This window comes from Cervus elaphus, chromosome 11 (genome assembly GCF_910594005.1).
Source record: "Cervus elaphus chromosome 11, mCerEla1.1, whole genome shotgun sequence".
Classification (NCBI taxonomy): domain Eukaryota; kingdom Metazoa; phylum Chordata; class Mammalia; order Artiodactyla; family Cervidae; genus Cervus; species Cervus elaphus.
The window spans coordinates 95,455,300-95,474,233 of record NC_057825.1 but is presented as its reverse complement, the minus strand read 5'-3'; the positions used below and the strand labels follow the sequence as shown (position 1 = coordinate 95,474,233).

The 18,934-nt window shown below is 42.4% G+C and overlaps 1 protein-coding gene across 2 annotated transcripts in view; it reads left to right on the top strand.

Annotated features, from left to right (window-relative positions):
* Positions 1 to 510: 510 nt before the first annotated feature.
* LOC122703930 (interleukin 18 receptor accessory protein) overlaps positions 511 to 18,934 on the top strand; it is a 32,422-nt gene continuing 13,998 nt past the window's right edge. The window contains exons 1-5 of one of the 2 annotated variants that reach the window (XM_043918500.1): positions 511 to 810; positions 6,364 to 6,534; positions 7,329 to 7,650; positions 8,078 to 8,261; positions 16,550 to 16,700. In XM_043918500.1, coding sequence (XP_043774435.1) covers positions 6,402 to 6,534; positions 7,329 to 7,650; positions 8,078 to 8,261; positions 16,550 to 16,700 — 790 coding nt within the window. In that variant the 5' untranslated portion in view covers positions 511 to 810; positions 6,364 to 6,401. The remainder of the gene's footprint in view (positions 811 to 6,363; positions 6,535 to 7,328; positions 7,651 to 8,077; positions 8,262 to 16,549; positions 16,701 to 18,934) is intronic. The other variant, XM_043918501.1, reaches the window with a different exon arrangement.

The following is an 18,934-nucleotide window of genomic DNA, read 5'->3' as shown; positions in this document are numbered from 1 at the left end:
TGGGAAACCCCATGGACAGAAGAGACTGGTGGGCCACAGTCCATGGGATCACAAAGAGTCAGACACAGCTGAGCACACACCACGCAGGGTGTTCTTAATTAGATGTTATATTTTGAATCTTTCTTTTAATCATAAATAGGTGCCAAAAAACCTTGGTGATTTTAGACTTTAAATTCATTTCCATGTCTGTATAAATAAATCATTGTTTCAAAAAAATGTCGATAGAGTTTTTTTTTTTTTTTCCTTTTGCAGAATTAAAAAAGTGAATCACAAGAAAAGCTTTAGGCTATATCATAAAGGTTACATTTTTGGGAGTTAGTTTTACAAAACAAAACAGAAAAACCCCAAACCCACAGTTGAGAAGTTGAGTTGAGTGCTAATAATCTGCAGAGGAAATTCCTGTAAAGGAAGTCGGCTTACTCACTCTTTCAACTAAACCTGACCGCAAACCTTATCTAGTCAAGGAGGTTGGCCTGGAGAGAATCTTAGACGCTTCATCTTTCGGTCATTTCCTTCTACTGACAGAAGCAGTTAATTTGATTTTTCTCTTTATGATCATGAATTTGACAATGTCAATGGTCATTTTCCTTTAGTAAAAGATTTTCCTTTTTTTTTTCTCTCCAGTTTTAGCTTATTATTTCTAAACATGTGTGAGTTAAATGTATCTCTCTGGGCAGGATGACATACTGTATTCCTCTTTCAAAATGGATATGCTCACATTTCTTCATCAGATAGAAAAGCCGGCAGTCACTGAAATAAAGCCTTGAAGTTCCTTCCTCTTTTTCAGTGTCTTAAGGACAGGAAGTACAGGTAAGACATGAGTACATTTTTTTTTCACTAGATTTCCTAACCAGCAAATTTAAGTTGAGAAAAGAACTTGAAACATTTTCAGAATGGATTGCTAATTCAGTTCCTTTTCATTAACTATTTTATACTATTAGGTGTGGTATTGAACTAGTTATATCTCCATTTATATGGAGGCCTTACATTATTAAAAACCTTGTGGTTACCAAATAAGCCTTTCTATAATGCTTCGAGTATATTGTGGGAAAGCTGGAGAGTAGAGGGATTTAAGATGCTTGCTGAATTTCAACGTTTGTCTTGACTTGACCGCCGTAAGATCGCTAAGAGTGTGAGCTACACTCTTTAAAAAAAAAAAAAAAATTTGTTTGGCTGCACCAGGTTCTAGTTGTGGCACATGAATGAGATCTTTAGTTGCAGCATGTGGGATCTAGTTCCCTAGCCAAGGATTGAACCCCAGGCCACCTGCTTTGGGAGCTCAGAGTCTTAGCCACTGGATCAAGCTATACTCTTGATCTTCTGTAGTTCCTAGACAATGGTAGATAAAGCTACCATGGATTATGTGAGAACCATAATAATATTAGTTGAATTAAATGGTTGCTATTTCACCAGATCAGATGTCTACACATACGTGTGTTCTCTGTGTACAGTCACCGATGATCCCATGGGAAATTGTCTTTGATGGTGGGATTCCCCTACTTGAGTCTCAGATTCTTTGTTGATACCTGCCTACTCCACCTGCCTTTCCTCTTCTTATTCTCACATCAAAAGTCTGGATCAGCAAAAATAATAATTCATCATCAACCAAAGATATTGAAAGCGTAGTCTTGACCAACTGATTGGGCGGGGGGCTTGGGGATCTTCAACCTCTGACAAAGGAAATATGGAAAGCAGGTATGGAAGCTGGTTTGGAGAAGAGACCCGTCAGATACTTGAAGTCACCCTGTGATTCTCATTTCCTTTTAAAAACTTTATTTATTTGGCTGTGCTGGGTCTTAGTTGCAGCTCGCAGGATTCCTAGTTGTGGCATACAAACTCTTAGTTGAGGTATGTGGGATCTGTTCCCTGATCAGGGATGGAACCCAGGCCCTCTGCATTGGGAGCACAGAGTCTTAGCCACTGGACCACCAGGGAAGCCCCCTCTCATCTCCTCCTCCGAGGTGATGACATACGGTGATAGGAAAATTAGTCTCTGAGACCCTCTTCATATGGACAGAAATTCCTCTTCTAATATTTCTAAGATGTGCAATTATCATTAATAGTGGTGACCACTCTTTCAGCAATGTGAGCCTTGGTTGTCCATCCGTAAAACCAGAAAGACAACATCTGCCTTCCCAAGTGTGAGCATAAAGTATGTAAAAGGGCAGGACCCCGTTAGATTCAGAGCTTCCTGGCTATTGTTTTACTCCCATGAAAGACTTGCAGCCTGGTTTCTTTAAGTTGCTCAGTACATGATAAATGTTTGGTAAATGCACCTTGGGTAATTCCTTATGATTCTTGGAAGTGTTTTGGTGATGGTGGAATGGAAGGCATCTCATAGATACTAAAAGATCTCGAAGAGGTAGATGTTGACAAACAATACCCATTGAGTTATCCCACACGGATGGGGTTTCCAGAACGGACTAGCTCCCACGTTCAGTTGATAGCAGTGCTGGCAATAACTGCCGTAACCTGGCACGGACCTACCTCCCAAAGCTCTGTTCTTGTCCTTGAGCAGGACTGCCCAGGGGTGCTCCCTGGGTCACAGTGACTTCCCTGACACTTGTTTTTTTTTTCATTTATTTATTTATTTCTGGTTGCACTGGGTCTTCATTGTTTCACGCAGGCCTTTCTGTAGTTGCGATGAGCAGCGGCTCCTCTTCATCGCGGTGTGCAGGTTTCTCATCGTGGTGTCTTCTCTTGTTACCAGGACAGGCTCTAGGCTCATGGGCTCAGTGATTGTAGCACACATGCTTAGTTGCTCCACAGCATGTAGGATCTTCCTGGACCAGGGATAGAACCCCTGTCCCCTGCATTGACAGGTGGATTCCTGTCCACTTCACCACCAGGGAAGTCCCCTGACACTTCTTTATAATATAGAGCCCAAAGTTCTTCTCTTTGAGAATCTGATTTAATATGGTTTGGAGAGCTCAGACAGGTGAATTTGTAATAAGTGTTCTGGGTGATTCTTGTAATGGAGGTCATCTGAGAAATGCAATCCCAGAGACAAAGGCCTTGCCTAGAGACAGTCCCAGGCAGCCTGAGGTCCTAACCCAGCAAGTGAACTTGTCATGGACAGAACATCTGTCCCCTCAATATTTGGATGGGAATTTCTGAGGGCTGGAGACTTATAGGTGTCGTGGTAGCCGATTTTCTATGATTGGTCATTGGTCATTCAATCATGGAACTGTGGAATGTTAGAGGTGAGATAATCTTAGAAATCATAGAGTCTCATGATTTCCCCAGTCAGGGAACTTTAAAAAAAAAAAAGCAGATTTCAGAGCCAAATCCCCAGAAGTTTGAGCCCCCAAGCTCTAAGGTGGAAAAACAACTATTACAGTCCAAATAATTTATTTTGCTAATTAAAAATCCTGAATTGCAGAGGGAGGCTAAGTGTCTTAGCTAGAGTCACACAGCAAGTTAATTGTCGATATTGATTTGTTTTGACTCCTCTTGAATTCTTCTGCATTTATTTGGACAATAGAATTGATTATGATTTATGCACGAAGATTTGTCCTAGGCTTTGGAGATAAGATTTCTGAAACAGGATCTCTGCCTTTAAGGAGCTCCAAACCTGGTGGGAGAACACGGTATATCAAATGACCACACTGTGGTGTGGATTAATTCTGAATGAGGACTCACTGAGCTCTGTGTGAGCCACACACTTGGAGACTGTGCATCCCGCGAGACAGGCTCAGTTCCTGCCGGCATGGAGCTTTGATTCTAGTTAGGGGAAAAGTCTCTAAAACAAGACAATAATGAGTGCTAAGACAAAGTAATCCAACACATGAGTTAATAAGAGAAATGGCTGCTGGCTGGTGCAGTGGGGAATAAGGAGGGAGGTAGACCACTTGATCGTGCCGCAAGTGGTCAATGGAGGTCTCTCTGGGGATGAAGCACAAGATAAGTCAGGAGGGAGCCATATCAGGTCATAGAGGGTTTGGCATCTGATGCTTTGGAATGGAGTCTTTATCTCATAGGTGGAGGGCTGGTGAGGTTATCAGCACAGAAATGACATTCTCAGGTTTGTTTTCTAGGCAGGTGCTTGTAGACCTTGTTTCCAGGCAGTGACTGGAGATGGAGATATTGTCCCTTCAGGGGCTTTGTAGGCAAAGGAAAGGCAAGCAGAGGTGGGAAGCAGACCTCATCTTGAAAGGCAGTTACTTACCCTGCCCTGTTCCTTGCTTACAATCTTGGTAAGAAGATAAGAGCGCCGCCCACACAGCCCCCGCCCCCTGCCATTGTCACCACTGGGAATAACTGATGCAGTGACTCTGGTCCCCATCCCTGGCACCCTAGGTCTTTCCACCATCCTGTGAAGCCCTTTCTTCACTGAGCGTGCCCTCCTCTCAGCAGATCAGCCGCCAGGTGGAAACATCCTGACTTTGGGTCCACCCTGGGCAAACGGATCTGGAGGGAACTCCCAGTGTATATGACTCTGTTTGCCTCCATCCAGGATAATGTCTCTGTGGTTTTCTGGGTCTGTCTCTTCCTGCCTCCTCAGAGAAGTCGGTACATGCTGTCTCTCCTCACTCTCACTTGCACTGAGCCTGCTACCCCTCCAGCTCCTTCTCCTCCAAGGTGGAATGAAGCCAGCACCGGCAGAAACATTTCCTTGTCCTGTCTTCTGTGCGCAGGGGAGCCTGGGGAGGGCGTGGCTTGTCCCCACTCTCCACGCTCCTCTCCAACTCCCTCATCCCCATCACCCTAAACACTCCACGCTTGCCATGGCCAAGCCTAACAGAAGCTGCCCAGTCTTGCTTGCACCCAAATTTTCTGTAGCTTTGACTGTCAATATTGAGTCTTTCCTCCAAACTTCCTCTGCGCTTCATGTCAGGGTGGTCTCCGTGTTCTATCTCCCTCACATGGGTAGCCCCTTCCACCATATGAGGACAGTGAGAAGGTGTCACTTATGAACCAAGAAAAGAGGCCTCACAGAAGGTAACCCTGCTGGTGCCTTGATTTTGGACTTTCCAGACCCCAGAATTTTGAGAAAGATGTTTCTCTTGGGTATAATTCACCCAGTCTTTGGTTTTCTGTTATGGCAATCTGAATGGCAAGAATGCACAGAAGACCTGTACCAAATAGGTCTTAATGACCAGGATAACCACGATGGTGTGATCACTCACCTAGAACCAGACATCCTGAAGTGTGAAGTCAAGGGGTCCTTAGGAATGATCACTACAAACAAAGCTAGCGGAATGATGGAATTTCAGCTGAGCTATTTCAAATCCTAAAAGATGATGCTGTTAAAGTGCTGCACTTAACATGCCAGCAAATTTGGAAAACTCAGCAGTGGCCACAGGACTGGAAAAGGTCAGTTTCCATTCCAATCCCAAAGAAAGGCAATGTCTTCAAAGAATGTTCAAACTGCTGCACAAACCATGGGGTCACAAAGAGTTGGACACGACTGAGCGACTAAACGATAACAACAACCTGGATGGACCCAGGTACGCACCCAGCAACCTCATCCCTCCTCTCTTTCAAATGGTTTGAAAGTTCCAACAGCCACTCTATCAAAAAGATGGACAAAACCACCATGAACACAGTCCAGGGTCTGACATTCTACCTGGGGGTGACCTTCTTTCCTTTCAGACTTCAGAGAATCCTTAGAAATGCCACCCAGCAACAGAGCTCCCTGTCTTACTTGGGGCACAGTAAGTCAAGCATCCTCTATTCTCTAACATCTGTTACAAGCCAGCAAATGACAGACATTCTCATTTATACACGTGAGCTACAGGACTAGCTTCCCTAACGAGAATCTGACATTTTCACACAACTTGGATCATCTTTTCAGGAAAACTTTCTCCTAACTCTTTCTAAACTGCTCATGAAAATATACATGATTAGAAGTGAAGTGAAAGTCGTTCAGTCTTGTCTGACTCTGCAACTCCATGGACTGTAGCCTGCCAGGCTCCTCTGTCCATGGGATTCTCCAGGCAAGAATACTGGAATGGGTTGCCATTCCCTTCTCCAGGGGATCTTCCCGACCCAGAAGATACCTGGGTGTCCTGCATTGCAGGCAGATTCTTTTCTGTCTGAGCCACCAGGGAAGCCCAAAAATATACATACTTGGTCAGAAACTTAAGGAAAAAAAAAAAAGTATTCCAGGAAGAAATAACATCAAAAGAACACACTGTACGGAGGGTAAATTCAAGCAGGACCCTGAGTCGGAGATGCCCTTCCTCCTTCAGTTGAGTAAGAAGTGAGGTATGCAGGGACTTCCACACACCACTGAAAATACCACTTAAGTGCGGGCATATGAGGGCTTTTGGGTAGGACCTGCCCTTTCAAAGCTTCCTGTGTGACTTGCGTTTTGATCGCTGGTTCCAATTTCTTCATTTCCCATTTCTTGATTTACAGAAATGAAGAGGATCCTCAGGGTGGAGCTCTGAGGGGAAATGTCCTCTACTCTGACCACAGAACCAATGTCCTGCAGTGATGACAGGGACCCAGGGAGAATGATGCTTTATTTGGGCTGGATATTTCTTTGGCTTATCGCAGGAGGGAGCATCAAAGGACTGAATATTCCAGGTAGGGGTTTTTCACTTTTCCTGCTGACCCTGTGAGTCTTATGTTCCAAGGTGAAAGTGACAGATATTCTGTGATACATGAGGAAATGATATAATTATCCAGAGCACTTCCTTTCTGCTGTTAAAATGGGGGTAGGAGACATGATTGGGCTGAACAGATTTGAGTTGATTCCAAGCATTGATGGAGAGCCCAGTTACCCTTGCTGAGTATTCAGTGGATGCAACTGAAGAGGATTTACAGGTGGGTTGGCCATCTCTAACAGGAAACTTCCATTACTATTAGTGATGCTGAAGACCAATGGAAGGGAATTAGATCTGAACTTCTTTCCCTCACAAAATGGAAAATAATAAGAAGAAAGACACCCATGGGAGCTTAATTCTTTGTGAAACCAAATACTCTTTGGAAATATAAGTTAGAGTGTCTTCTTTTTTCAAAATTACAACTTTCAATATTTATTTAATAGAAAATAGGCAATTTCCAGTCACTGTTTGAAGATAAAGAGTTACTTTTATTTTTCATTGGAATGTAATTGCTTTATAATATTGTGTGAGTTTCTGCTGTGCAACACCATGACTCAGCCGTATGTATACACGTATCCCCTCCCTCTTGGACCTCCCTCCTCCCTCCCACCCCACCCCTCGAGGTCATCACAGAGCCCTGAGCCGAGCTCCCTGGGCTGTACAACTGTTTCCCACTAGATATCTGCTTTATTCTTGATAGTGTTTATGCACCAGCGCTATAGAGTTTCATCTTCTAATGTGTTTCTGTGTTGTTTTGCTTATTGTGGTTTTCAGGTTGCTTCACTGAAAAGCCGCTTAGAACATACTCTGCAAGGTGTGGGGAGGAGTTTGTCTTGTTTTGTGATTTGCCAGAGCCACAGAAATCCCATTTCTACCACGGAAGTCAGCTCTCACCCACCCGAGGTTCTGAACACCTGCCTTGTAGTGGTAATAAGAACCTCTCTGATGTCCAGTGGTACCTGCAGCCTCAGAATGGAGACCCAGCAGTAGAAATCACTCAGAATGCTCCTCACGTCATCCAGGAGAAGAGCACCCTTCATTTTCTGACCACAGGGATAAACCATGCCGGGTTATACATGTGTAGACCTAGGATGAGGTAATGTCTCAAATGCATTTCTCTCTGCAAACATCTCCAAGTCCTTTACTATCTGACCATAGCATCTGTGTTCATGTTGTTGGTGGTGTTGTTTGGTTGCTAAGTCGGTCCGACTCTTTGTAGCCCCATGGACTGCAGCATGCCAGGCTTCCCTGTCCTTCACCATCTCCCAAAGTTTCCTCAAAAGCATGTCCATTGAGTTAATGATGCCATCCAACCATCTCATTCTCTGTCGTCCCCTTCTCCTCCTGCCCTCAATCTTTCCCAGCATCAAGGTCTTTTCCAATGAGTCAGCTCTTTGCATCAGGTGGTCATAGTATTGAAACTTCATTTTCAGCATCAGTCCTCCCAATGAATATTCAGGGTTGATTTCCCTTAGGACTGACTGGATTGATCTGTGTTCACGGGACCTTATTAACTTCCCTAGGAGCCCCCAAGAGAATGCCTGCTGTGTCTGGATGATCTTAGAAGTTAAGCCCCAAACAAATATGTCCTGTGAGAGTTCTGTCTCACATGAGCAACACCTTCTTCTTGGTAGCATGAGCTCCATTTACTGCCCAGGTCTCAGCCACCAAAGTGATGCACAAAGTCCAGAGGTGACCTGGTACCAGGTAAGAATGAGTTCTCTGAATCTGATGCCAGAGTTTGTCTTTATGGTAATAGCTCTTTAAGTACACTATAGAAGCATGGGTTTGAATCTGAGGTCTAGAGCAGGAGTCCCCAACCTCCAGAATCTAACGCCTGATGGTCTGAGGAGGAGCTGATGTAACAATGATAGAGATAACGTGCACAATAATTGTAATGTGCTTGAGTCATCTCAAAACCACCCCCTCCCCCCACCCGGGTCCATGGAGAAACTGTCTTCCATGCAACCTGTCTCTGGTGCTGAAAATGTTGTGGAACCACTGCTCCAGAACTTCCCAAAGCATGGCCTCATGCCTACGGAGAAGACCTGACTTCCTAAAGCAGTCTATCCCCTAGTAGCCACAGAGTCTGATGTTCCAGTCATTAGAATCACCCTCCTGATCCGTGCCAGAAAAATTTCTAAAATTCAAGTACATGACATGGGAGGTTAAGACATAAACTTATGGCCACTCACTCATGCAGAAAACCTGATTTGTTCAACTTTACTGCCTTTGGAAAGCAAAGGGTATGGTTAAGGTGAAAGGTACACCCAACAAGTGTGTCTTAAAGGGTTTCTAAAAGAAGCAGGAGGCGATAATACTTTCTGAACAGGGCACATCTGGGAAGACCACACAGCCAACACCGGGACTCCCAGGTGACAGGTGTCTCGCACAGGTGAGTTGTGTGTGGGGGGTTCTAGGGAAAGACAAGTTCCCAAATGGTTCTGAGTTAGGAACGACATGTGAGTAAACCTCATGACAAAAACAAGTTTTATGGTTTTACTAAGTCCTGTCAGATACACAGACGCTGCCTGAGCATCTCTTCTAAAGTCATTTGATGTCAGTTGACCCCTGGGTGGCAGAATCTGGGAAGAGAATTTAAATTGCCTCCTACACTTGTAATGCTTGTTTGAAGTTCAATACTTTGCTTTAAGAAATCATGCAAAACTTTAAATTTGACTTCCAAATATATCTGTTTATTAATGTAAAATTATCATTTTAAATTGCCACTGATCAAATAATTTTTATGATTTGTTTAACCCTCCCCCCCTTTTTTTTTTTTTTACTGTACTAGGGCTTAGTTGCCTATGGGATCTAGTTCCCTGACCAGCGATCAAACCTGGGCCCCCTGCATTGGGAGCACAGAGTTTTAGCCATTGAACCACCAGGAAAGTCTCTATCTATTGACTTTTTGTATTCCTAGACTCAGCATCAGATGCTCCTGGAGGTAAAATTATTGTGGGGTGAGATGTTATTTCCTCACTTGATTCTCTTGAGATTCAATGACAACTGGTGTTATGGTCATTGCAGAAGTAAGTGAACAGGGAGGGTGAGTGTGTGCTTAAGGTCTCAATTTTATATTTTAAAGTGACGCTGAAAATATACTGCCCCACTGAAATCCTAATTTAAGAAACACCTTACTACAATGAGGAATCATTTCACACTGGTCAGAATGGCCTTCATCAAAAAGTCTACAAATAAAAACTGCTAAAGAGAATGTGGAGGAAAGGAAACCCTCCGACACTGTGGATGGGACTGTGAAATTGGTGCAGCACTATGGAGAAGCGTGTGGAGGATCCTCAGAAAGGAAAAACAGAGTCGCCATGCACTCTAACGACTGCACTCCTGAGCACGTATGCAGACAGAACTCTAATTTGGAAAGACACGTGCACCCCACTGTTCATTGAACCACTATTTACTATAGCCCAGATATGGAAGGAACCTAAGTGTCCATCCAGTGAACGGATAAAGAAGATGTGGTCTACACACACACATACACACAATACAATATTACTCAGCCATAAAAAACAACGAAACATTGCCATTTGCAGGAACATGGATGGACCCAGAGACTGGTATACTAAGTGAAGTAAGTCAGATAGAGAAAGACAAATATCATATGATATCATTTATATGTGGAATCTAAAATAAGACAAAAACGAACTTATTGATGAAAAGGAAATAGACTCACAGACATAGAAAACAAACTTATGACTACCAAAGTAGAAAGGAGGGGGAGGGATAAGTTAGGAGTTTGGGATTAGCAGATACAAATGACTGTACATAAAATAAATAAACAACAAGCTTCTACTATATAGCACAGGGTCCTACAGTCAATATCCTGTGGAAAACTGTAATGGAAAAGAATATGAAAAAGAGTATGCATATGTATATACATATACATGTATATATGTAATGTTTTCATTCCAATCCCAAACAAAGGGAATGCCAAAGAACCCTGAAATTACCACACGATTGCACTCATCTCACACACTAGCAAAGTAATGCTCAAAATTCTCCAAGCCAGGCTTCAACAATACATGAATCGTGAACTTCCAGATGTTCAAGCTGGTTTTAGAAAAGGCAGAGGAACCAGAGATCAAATTGCCAACATCCGTTGGATCATTGAAAAAGCAAGAGAGTGCCAGAAAAACATCTATTTCTGCTTTATTGACTATCAAAGCCTTTGACTGTGTGGATCACAATAAACTGCGGAAAATTCTGAAAGAGATGGGAATATCAGACCACCAGACCTGCCTCTTGAGAAACCTGTATGCAGGTCAGGAAGCAACAGTTAGAACTGGACATGGAACAACAGACTGGTTCAATTAGGAAAAGGAGTACGTCAAGGCTGTATATTGTCACCCTGCTTATTTAACTTCTATATCATGAGAAACGCTGGGCTGGATGAAGGATAAGCTGGAATCAAGACTGCTGGGAGAAATATCAGTAACCTCAGATATGCAGATGATGCCACACTCATGGCAGAAAGCAAAGAAGAACTAAAGAGCCTCTTGATGAAAGTGAAAGAAGAGAATGAAAAAGTTGGCTTAAAGCTCAACCTTCAGAAAACTAAGATCATGGCATCTGGTCCCATCATTTCAGGGCAAATAGATGGGGAAACAATGGAAACAGTGAGAGATTTTATTTTGGGGGGCTCCAAACTCACTGCAGATAGTGACTGCAGCCATGAAATTAAAAGACACTTACTCCTTGGAAGGAAAGTTATGACCAACCTAGATAGCATATTAAAAAGCAGAGACATTACTTTGCCAACAAAAGTCCATCTAGTCAAGGCTGTGGTTTTTCCAGTACTCATGTATGGATGTAAGAGTTGGATTCTAAAGGAAGCTGAGTGCCAAAGAATTGATGCTGTTGAACTGTGGTGTTGGAGAAGACCCTTGAGAGTCCCTTGGACTGCAAGGAGATCCAACCAGTCCATCCTAAAGGTGATCAGTCTTGGGTGTTCATTGGAAGGACTGATGCTGAAGCTGAAACTCCAATACTTTGGCCACCTGACGCAAAGAACTGACTCATTTGAAAAGACCCTGATGCTGGGAAAGATTGAAGGTGGGAGGAGAAGGGAATGACAGAGGATGAGATGGTCAGATGGCATCACTGACTCTATGGACTTGAGTCTGAGTAAACTCTGGGAGTTGGTGATGGACAGGGAGGCCCGGCGTGCTGCAGTCTATGGGGTCACAAAGAGTCAGAGACAACTGAGCAACTGAACTGAACTGATACATATAGTGTGTGTGTGTGAAACTGTTTTCTGTACACAAGAAACTAACACAATATTATAGTGAACATCCTTCAATTTAAAAAAAACACATTAATTTCATAACCTCTAAATTGTATTAAGAAAAGTCAGTGGTTCTGTTCATTATTTTCAGTTCTCTCTTAAGAACAAAGCTTCCCACGGTTCAAATGAATCTGTAATCTGGGGTGATCAACATCTTACTATGTCAAGGTGGCTGTTCCAAGTCCCAGAAAGTAAGCCTGTCCCAGGTTATTTAAGTTGAAAATGCATTTGAAGTTTTAATGTTCATGTCCCTGAAATGAAAGCTATTGTTGCTTTCTGGTAAGCACAATCTATAGGGTAGTTGACAGCTTTCTGTATAAACCACTCTTATGAACTAAACCCTAACACTGTGTGACATGCACAAAAGGAAGTTTTATTTCTTCTCTGGTTTGGTTGCAAAGGTCACGACGTGTCTAATGGTGAGGAACCATCTGTCTTAAAAGCAGGCAAACAATGACTGTTGTTAAAATTGTATCTTTTTAAAAAGTTTTTATTTTATATTGAAGTGTGTTAGTTTCAGGTGGACAGCAAAGGGACTCAGTTGTACATATACATGCATCCATTCTGATTAAGATTTGGAGAGGTCATCATTTAGGTTATGTTTCATGAATTGCATGAAATGCATGCATTGCATGTGTGTGTGTGGACCCGTGCTTACACACACATGCACACACACACATACAGTATCATGGAAAGTCACAAACCTCTTGGAAGTGGCATTTCACTAAAAGTGATGACATTAGACCAATGGGGCTTCCCAGGGGCTAGTGGTAAAGAAACAGCCTGCCAGTGCAAGAGACATCAGAGATGTAGGTTAATAATTTAATAATAAATAAATAAATCATGAGAAACGCTGGGCTGGAAGAAGCACAACCTGGAATCAAGATTGCCGGGAGAAATATCAATAACCTCAGAAATGCAGATGACACCAGCCTTATGGCAGAAAGTGAAGAAGAACTAAAGGGCCTCTTGATGAAAGTGAAAGAGGAGAGTGAAAAAGTTGGCTTAAAGCTAAACATTCAGAAAACTAAGATCATGGCATCTGGTCCCATCACTTCATGGGAAATAGATGGGGAAAGAGTGGAAACAGTGTCAGACTTTATTTTATTGGGATCCAAAACCACTGCAGATGGTGATTGCACCCATGAAATTAAAAGACGCTTACTCCTTGGAAGGAAAGTTATGACCAACCTGGATAGCATATTAAAAAGCAGAGACATTGCTTTGCCAGCAAAGGTCCGTCTAGTCAAGGCTATGGTTTTTCCAGTAGTTATGTATGGATGTGAGAGTTGGACTGTGAAGAAAGCTGAGCGCCGAAAAATTGATGCTTTTGAACTGTGGTGTTGGAGAAGACTCTTGAGAGTCCCTTGGACTGCAAAGAGATCCAACCAGTCCATCCTAAAGGAGGTCAGTCCTGGGTACTCACTGGAAGGACTGATGTTGAAGCTGAAACTCCAGTACTTTGGCCACCTGATGCGAAGAGTTGACTCATTGGAAAAGACCCTGATTCTGGGAAAGATTGAAGGCAGGAGGAGAAGGGGACGACAGAGGATGAGATGGCTGGATGGCATCACTGACTCGATGGACATGAGTTTGAGTAAACTCTGGGAGTTGGTGATGGACAGGGAGGCCTGGCGTGCTGTAATTCATGGGGTCGCAGAGAGTCGGACACGACTGAGCAACTGAACTGAACTGAATAAATAAATTATTAATTAATTAATCATAAATTTAAAATTAATAATAAATTAATCAATGAACTCAAATGGACTGGACTGTAGCCCAGCAAGCTTCTCTGTCCATTGGATTCTCCAGGCAAGAATCCTGGAGTGGGTTGCCATACCTTTCTCCAGGGAATCTTCCTGACCCAGGGATCAAACCCAGGTCTCCTGCATTGCAGGCAGATTCTTTACCATCTGAGCCACTAAGGAAGTCCTAAATAAAAATATAAGGACAAATAACTGGCATAAACAGACTTCATCTAGAGATGATGTTATATTGAGTTGGTCCAAAATTTCCTTTGGGTCTTTCTTTGAGATGTTGTGGAAAAACCCAAATGAAGTTTTTTACCAAGTCAGTATCACTGGGAGAGCTTCCCTGATGGTGCAGACGGTAAAGAATCTGCCTGCAATATGGGATACCTGGCTTTAATCCCTAGGTCGGGAAGATTCCCTGGAGAAGGGGATGGTAACGCACTCTAGTATTCTTGCCTGGAGAATCCCATGGACAGAGGCCACAGGCCACGGGGTCACAAAGAGTCCGACAAGACTGAGAGATTCATTCTTTCTAATCCTAAGTGGAGTGTGTTTTTCGTTCAATCTTTTTTTTTTTTTTTTCGTTCAATCTTTAGTGAGTCTTTGACCCAAGGCAGAGTTAGAGCAGTGGGAGAGGCTCTTCTGGAAGGGCTCGGGGCACTGAACCCAGGTGCCCACGACACGGCCATGACGTCCTGCCAGGAGGACTGTGCCTGAGTGACTTTTCCATTGGTGGTTTAAGACGGCCTCACTCGCATGCCACAGCGCTGACGTGGCTGCCGCGTCCTCTCTGAACCCTGAGTTCCATGGAAGTTTCACACATAGACCGCCACTTCTTTTCATTTCCTCTGGCCTCATTCTTCTTGTTCCTGGTGCCCAGTGGCACCCTGTGAACCCAGGGTCATGGAGAGCTGGTGAGCAGGTAAGACTCGCCAGACCAAAGGCTGATGTGATGCCAGGGAGGGAAGGGGTTTTGGAAATTATTCCCAAGGTCCATACACTGGCCCATTCAATTGTTCTCACTGTGAAACTTCTGAATCCTGGGCAACTTCCTACGCTCTGTGCAACACTACAATCCACAGGGTGTCAGAGATGTCAGTTCTCTGTAGGACTCACTGATGCTGTTTATACACTCTCCACTCTCCTCCTTCCCTGTTTTGCTCATGACTGGTTCATATCTGAGCGAAACAAAGAATTTCTCATGAGGCCCCAGCGGCACCTCTTTCCTACCTGGATCATTTACAATTGTCTTATTAGAAGGGCTTCCCATCCCTCTTGAGACAAATGGTTTATCTCTTTTCTTTGATGTTTCGCTTGAGTTCTATCTCATAAATGCTGGTTTTTAAGTTTTTTGTTTATTTTCGGCTATGCTGGGTCTCCGGTGCTATGCAGGTTTCTCTCTAATTGAGGCAGTCGGGGGCTACTCTCTCGCTTAGGTGCGCAGGCTTCTCACTGCTGCGGCGTCTCTCGTTACGGAGCATAGGCTCAATAGCTGCTGCACGGCCTAGCTGCTCCTTAGCATGTAGAATCATCCCTGATCAGGGATTGAACCCTTGACTCTTGTGTGGGCAGGCAGAATCTTTACCACTGAGCCACGAGGGAAGCCTCCATCTCATAAAATCTTAATGATACATACTCAGCCATACTTACTTTTCATTAAAAAGAAAAATCAAGCTCATTAGTAATTACTTAGTAATTACTTAGTAATTACTAATCTTAGTAATTACTCATCTTCCCCATGGCCCAGCTGCAGTCTGGTTCCAACTCTGCATCCTCTTCTCTGTGCTACTTTCTCATATAATTTAAAACCCACCTTCACCAATTTCTGTTCTGCAGGTATATTACCATCTTCTCTAGAAGTTTCATCTCAGTTTTACCCCATGCTCTGAAGCTTCCTTTTAAAACTGTCTTGATTCTTGAGATCCACTAAACACTGTCTAACCTCATCTGCCCCCCTTCTTGGTCTTGTTTGACTTCCTACCTGCAGTTGCCCAGCTCTGACCAGCTCTGACCTTCTTCTCAGCCCCTGGCCAACCTACTAGAAATTCTTTCTGAGGCCACAGGAAACACACCGGAGACTGGAGGAGGGGAATTCCTGCTTCTGCAAGTCAGCAGGCAAAGTGGAAGGGAAATTCCTTAATCAGAACATGAAACTCAGAGTCAGAAAAATGAAGCTGGATTCTCAGGTCTCTCATGAGCTATACGATATAGAGCAAAACACAGACCTCAGAACCTCAGTTTCTCGTCTGTAAAATGGAAGCATAGAGTCTGCAAACCCAGCCAGAGAATCCTTGGAATGATCATATGAAACACACATGAGAAAAAGCTTTGCAGTCTACGTGCATTGTTGTTTAGTGGCTCAGTCGTGTCTAACTCTGGTATGACCCCATGGACTGCAGCCCGCCAGGCTCCTCTGTCCATGGGATTTCCCAGGCAAGAACACTGGAGTGGGTTGCCATTGCCTTCTCCAGGGGACCTTCCTGACCCAGAGATTGAACCCTCATCTCCTGCATTAGTAGGTTGATTCTTTATCACTGAGCTACCAGGGAAGTCTCTACATGGGTAATAGGTTATTATTATTTTGTTACTTTTTTTTAATCTCTTTAATTTTGACTGCAGTGGTGAGAAATATACCATTGGAATACTTGTTGGTACACTTTTAGTGAGAAGTTGGAAGGCCAGGTGCTACGTGAAGGTTAGAGAATTAATGATTACAGGACTAGTGATATACTGATCACCCATCATTCAGTAAATATCACAGTGCCCCTAAAGATACAAATACAGAATGTTTTCACAATTTGAGGGTATGACTTTCTGAAATATCCTTATATCAGACTGACCTTCTTCTCTGGTTCAAATTTGTGAAGTTTGGCTATAGGTGAGCTTAATACGAATAGTAATTCTCTGGTTAAGTTATTTAATTTTCTTTTCTCTTGAATTAGAATGGAAAACTTCTCTCTGAAAAGAGGAGAAACCTAATTGAACTGGATGAAGTTTATGACTATCACCAGGGCACGTATGTGTGTGATTACACTCAGACAGATAATTCAAGTTCATGGACAGTAAGAGCTGTTATTCAAGTGAAAACCATTGGTAAGTGAGATTTTTGGTTTCAATATTTGCTATTTCAAGTCCAATTACCCAATTAAAGTTACCTTCTTTGGCTTAGTGATTTTTTCCTTTTGGGGGCTGGGGGAAGGAGATAGTCATAGACTGTAGTCATGAAAAGCCTGAAATATTGGCAAATATCAATTTTTCCATTAACCCAGCTTCCATCCTCTGAGGAAGGCCTTGTTATGAATCATATTCAGGTCACAAGTTGGGTTTTCTATGCACTGATTCTTTGTTTTGTGATACAAAAACCAAAAAACAATATGAGGGACTTTCCTGGTGGTTCACTGGTTAAGACTTTGCCTTCCAATGCAGGAGATGTGAGTTCAGTCCTTGGGCAGAGAGTCAAGATCCCACATGCCTGCTGGCCCAAAAACCAAAACATAAAACAGAGGCAGTATTGTAACAAGTTCAGTAAAGACTTTGAAAATGATCTACCTCAAAAAAAATCCTAATAAAAAAATGAAAGATTCATGCACAGAAATAAAAGATTAAATATTTCACACATGAGAGATAATACATTTAAAAATAATACTAAATATCTCACACCCAGAGATAAGTGACACTCACGTACCTATCACCAGCTTTAATAATGGTTTTTCCATCTCACTGTTTCTTTACTGAAACAAAATGTTATAGATAGAGCTTGAGGTCTGGGTCCCCAGCCCTTCCCACTTCCTCTCTTTGCAGATATAGCCCACTCTTTCCATTTATGTGTTTATGCTTTTGCTACATATGTATATTTCCATTAATAAAGTAGGATATCATTTTATGTTATAAAATGAAATTTGTGCTACAAACACATGGGATTGTTCTTAGGCAATATTTTGCTAAATTATACTCCCATGAGCAATGCACAGATTCCTATTTATCCCAAATATTAATAATATTTGGTGGTTTCAGGCTTTCTATTTATTTATTTTTTGAATTATGAAAGTATGATAATACATTTATAAGAAAGTTAGAAAATACAGAACAAAGTTACATATAGTTCTATATATTACAATTACTTTTTTAAGTAGATAGATTGAGAATTTTAGTTAGAATTTGAATATCAAACTCTCAAAAATTAATAGAATGAATATACAGAGAAGTAGAAGGATATAATAGGCCTGAAAACCACTGTGAACCAATTCAACACAATTAAGATTTATACAGTTTTCACACAACAGCAGAATATACATTCTACTCAAGTTTCCATAGACTATAAGCCAGGAGACACTGGGACATATCCAAGGACATAAAACAAGGTGTAAAACTTTCATGATCTAAAGGTACCGAAATCATACAGAGTGTGTTCTCTTATCACTGTGGAATTATGTTAGAAATCAATACCAAAAGGTACTTGAAAATAACCCACGTAGTTTCAAGTGCAATGTGACATTTAGCAAGAGAGATCTTTGACTCAGCCATTGAAAGCCTCAATAAAGTTAGAAGAGCTTTCAGACTTTCTGATATGAATCAACCGGACTCTCTTTTCCCATTCCAATTTACGTTTCTCTGACGGCTATCAAAGTTGAATATTCTGTCATTCGTTTCTTGGCCCATTGAGCTTATTCTTCTTTCATCCCCAGGTTTCCCTTGGGTCTTTCTCATTAGATTTACAAGTATGTATGGATAAACTATATGATATAATTAATTTAAGTATGGTTGATCTCAAAACATAACCATACAGAACCGTTGACTTAGATCTTAGTAAATCCACTAATTACTTTTACTTCCTCTTCTTTCATTACAAGATACAAACCACATGGGTCACCCTGAGACCTGTCTACTTCCTGGCCCTTGCGCTCACCACCACTTTCGATGTCAGCGACTCACATTTATATGAGATTGTTCCTTGGGTGAGGGGTTAGAAGGCAAATAGCCCACTTGGAGCACTAGCTTCTCCTCCAAGTTCAGTTGCTGTTTCACTCAGGCATGGTAACTCACCCCATCAAACTTTCAGTGGCAGGATTTGCTTTTCTCTCTCCCACAGGATACCTTGAAATATCCATTGCAACTTTTCATGCCTTCTCTGTCATCATTCCTGTCTTCCTCACTTACTCATTCATCCTCTCATGTATTCATTCTCACACAAGTATTTGTAGAACATCTAATACATTTCAGGCCCTGGGCTTGATGCTAAAGATGTAAGAGTGGGCATCTGGACATTTCTCTGACCTCCCAGAACTTTCTATCTTGTGGGACAAACCAGGAGGATTCAGGCTGCTACA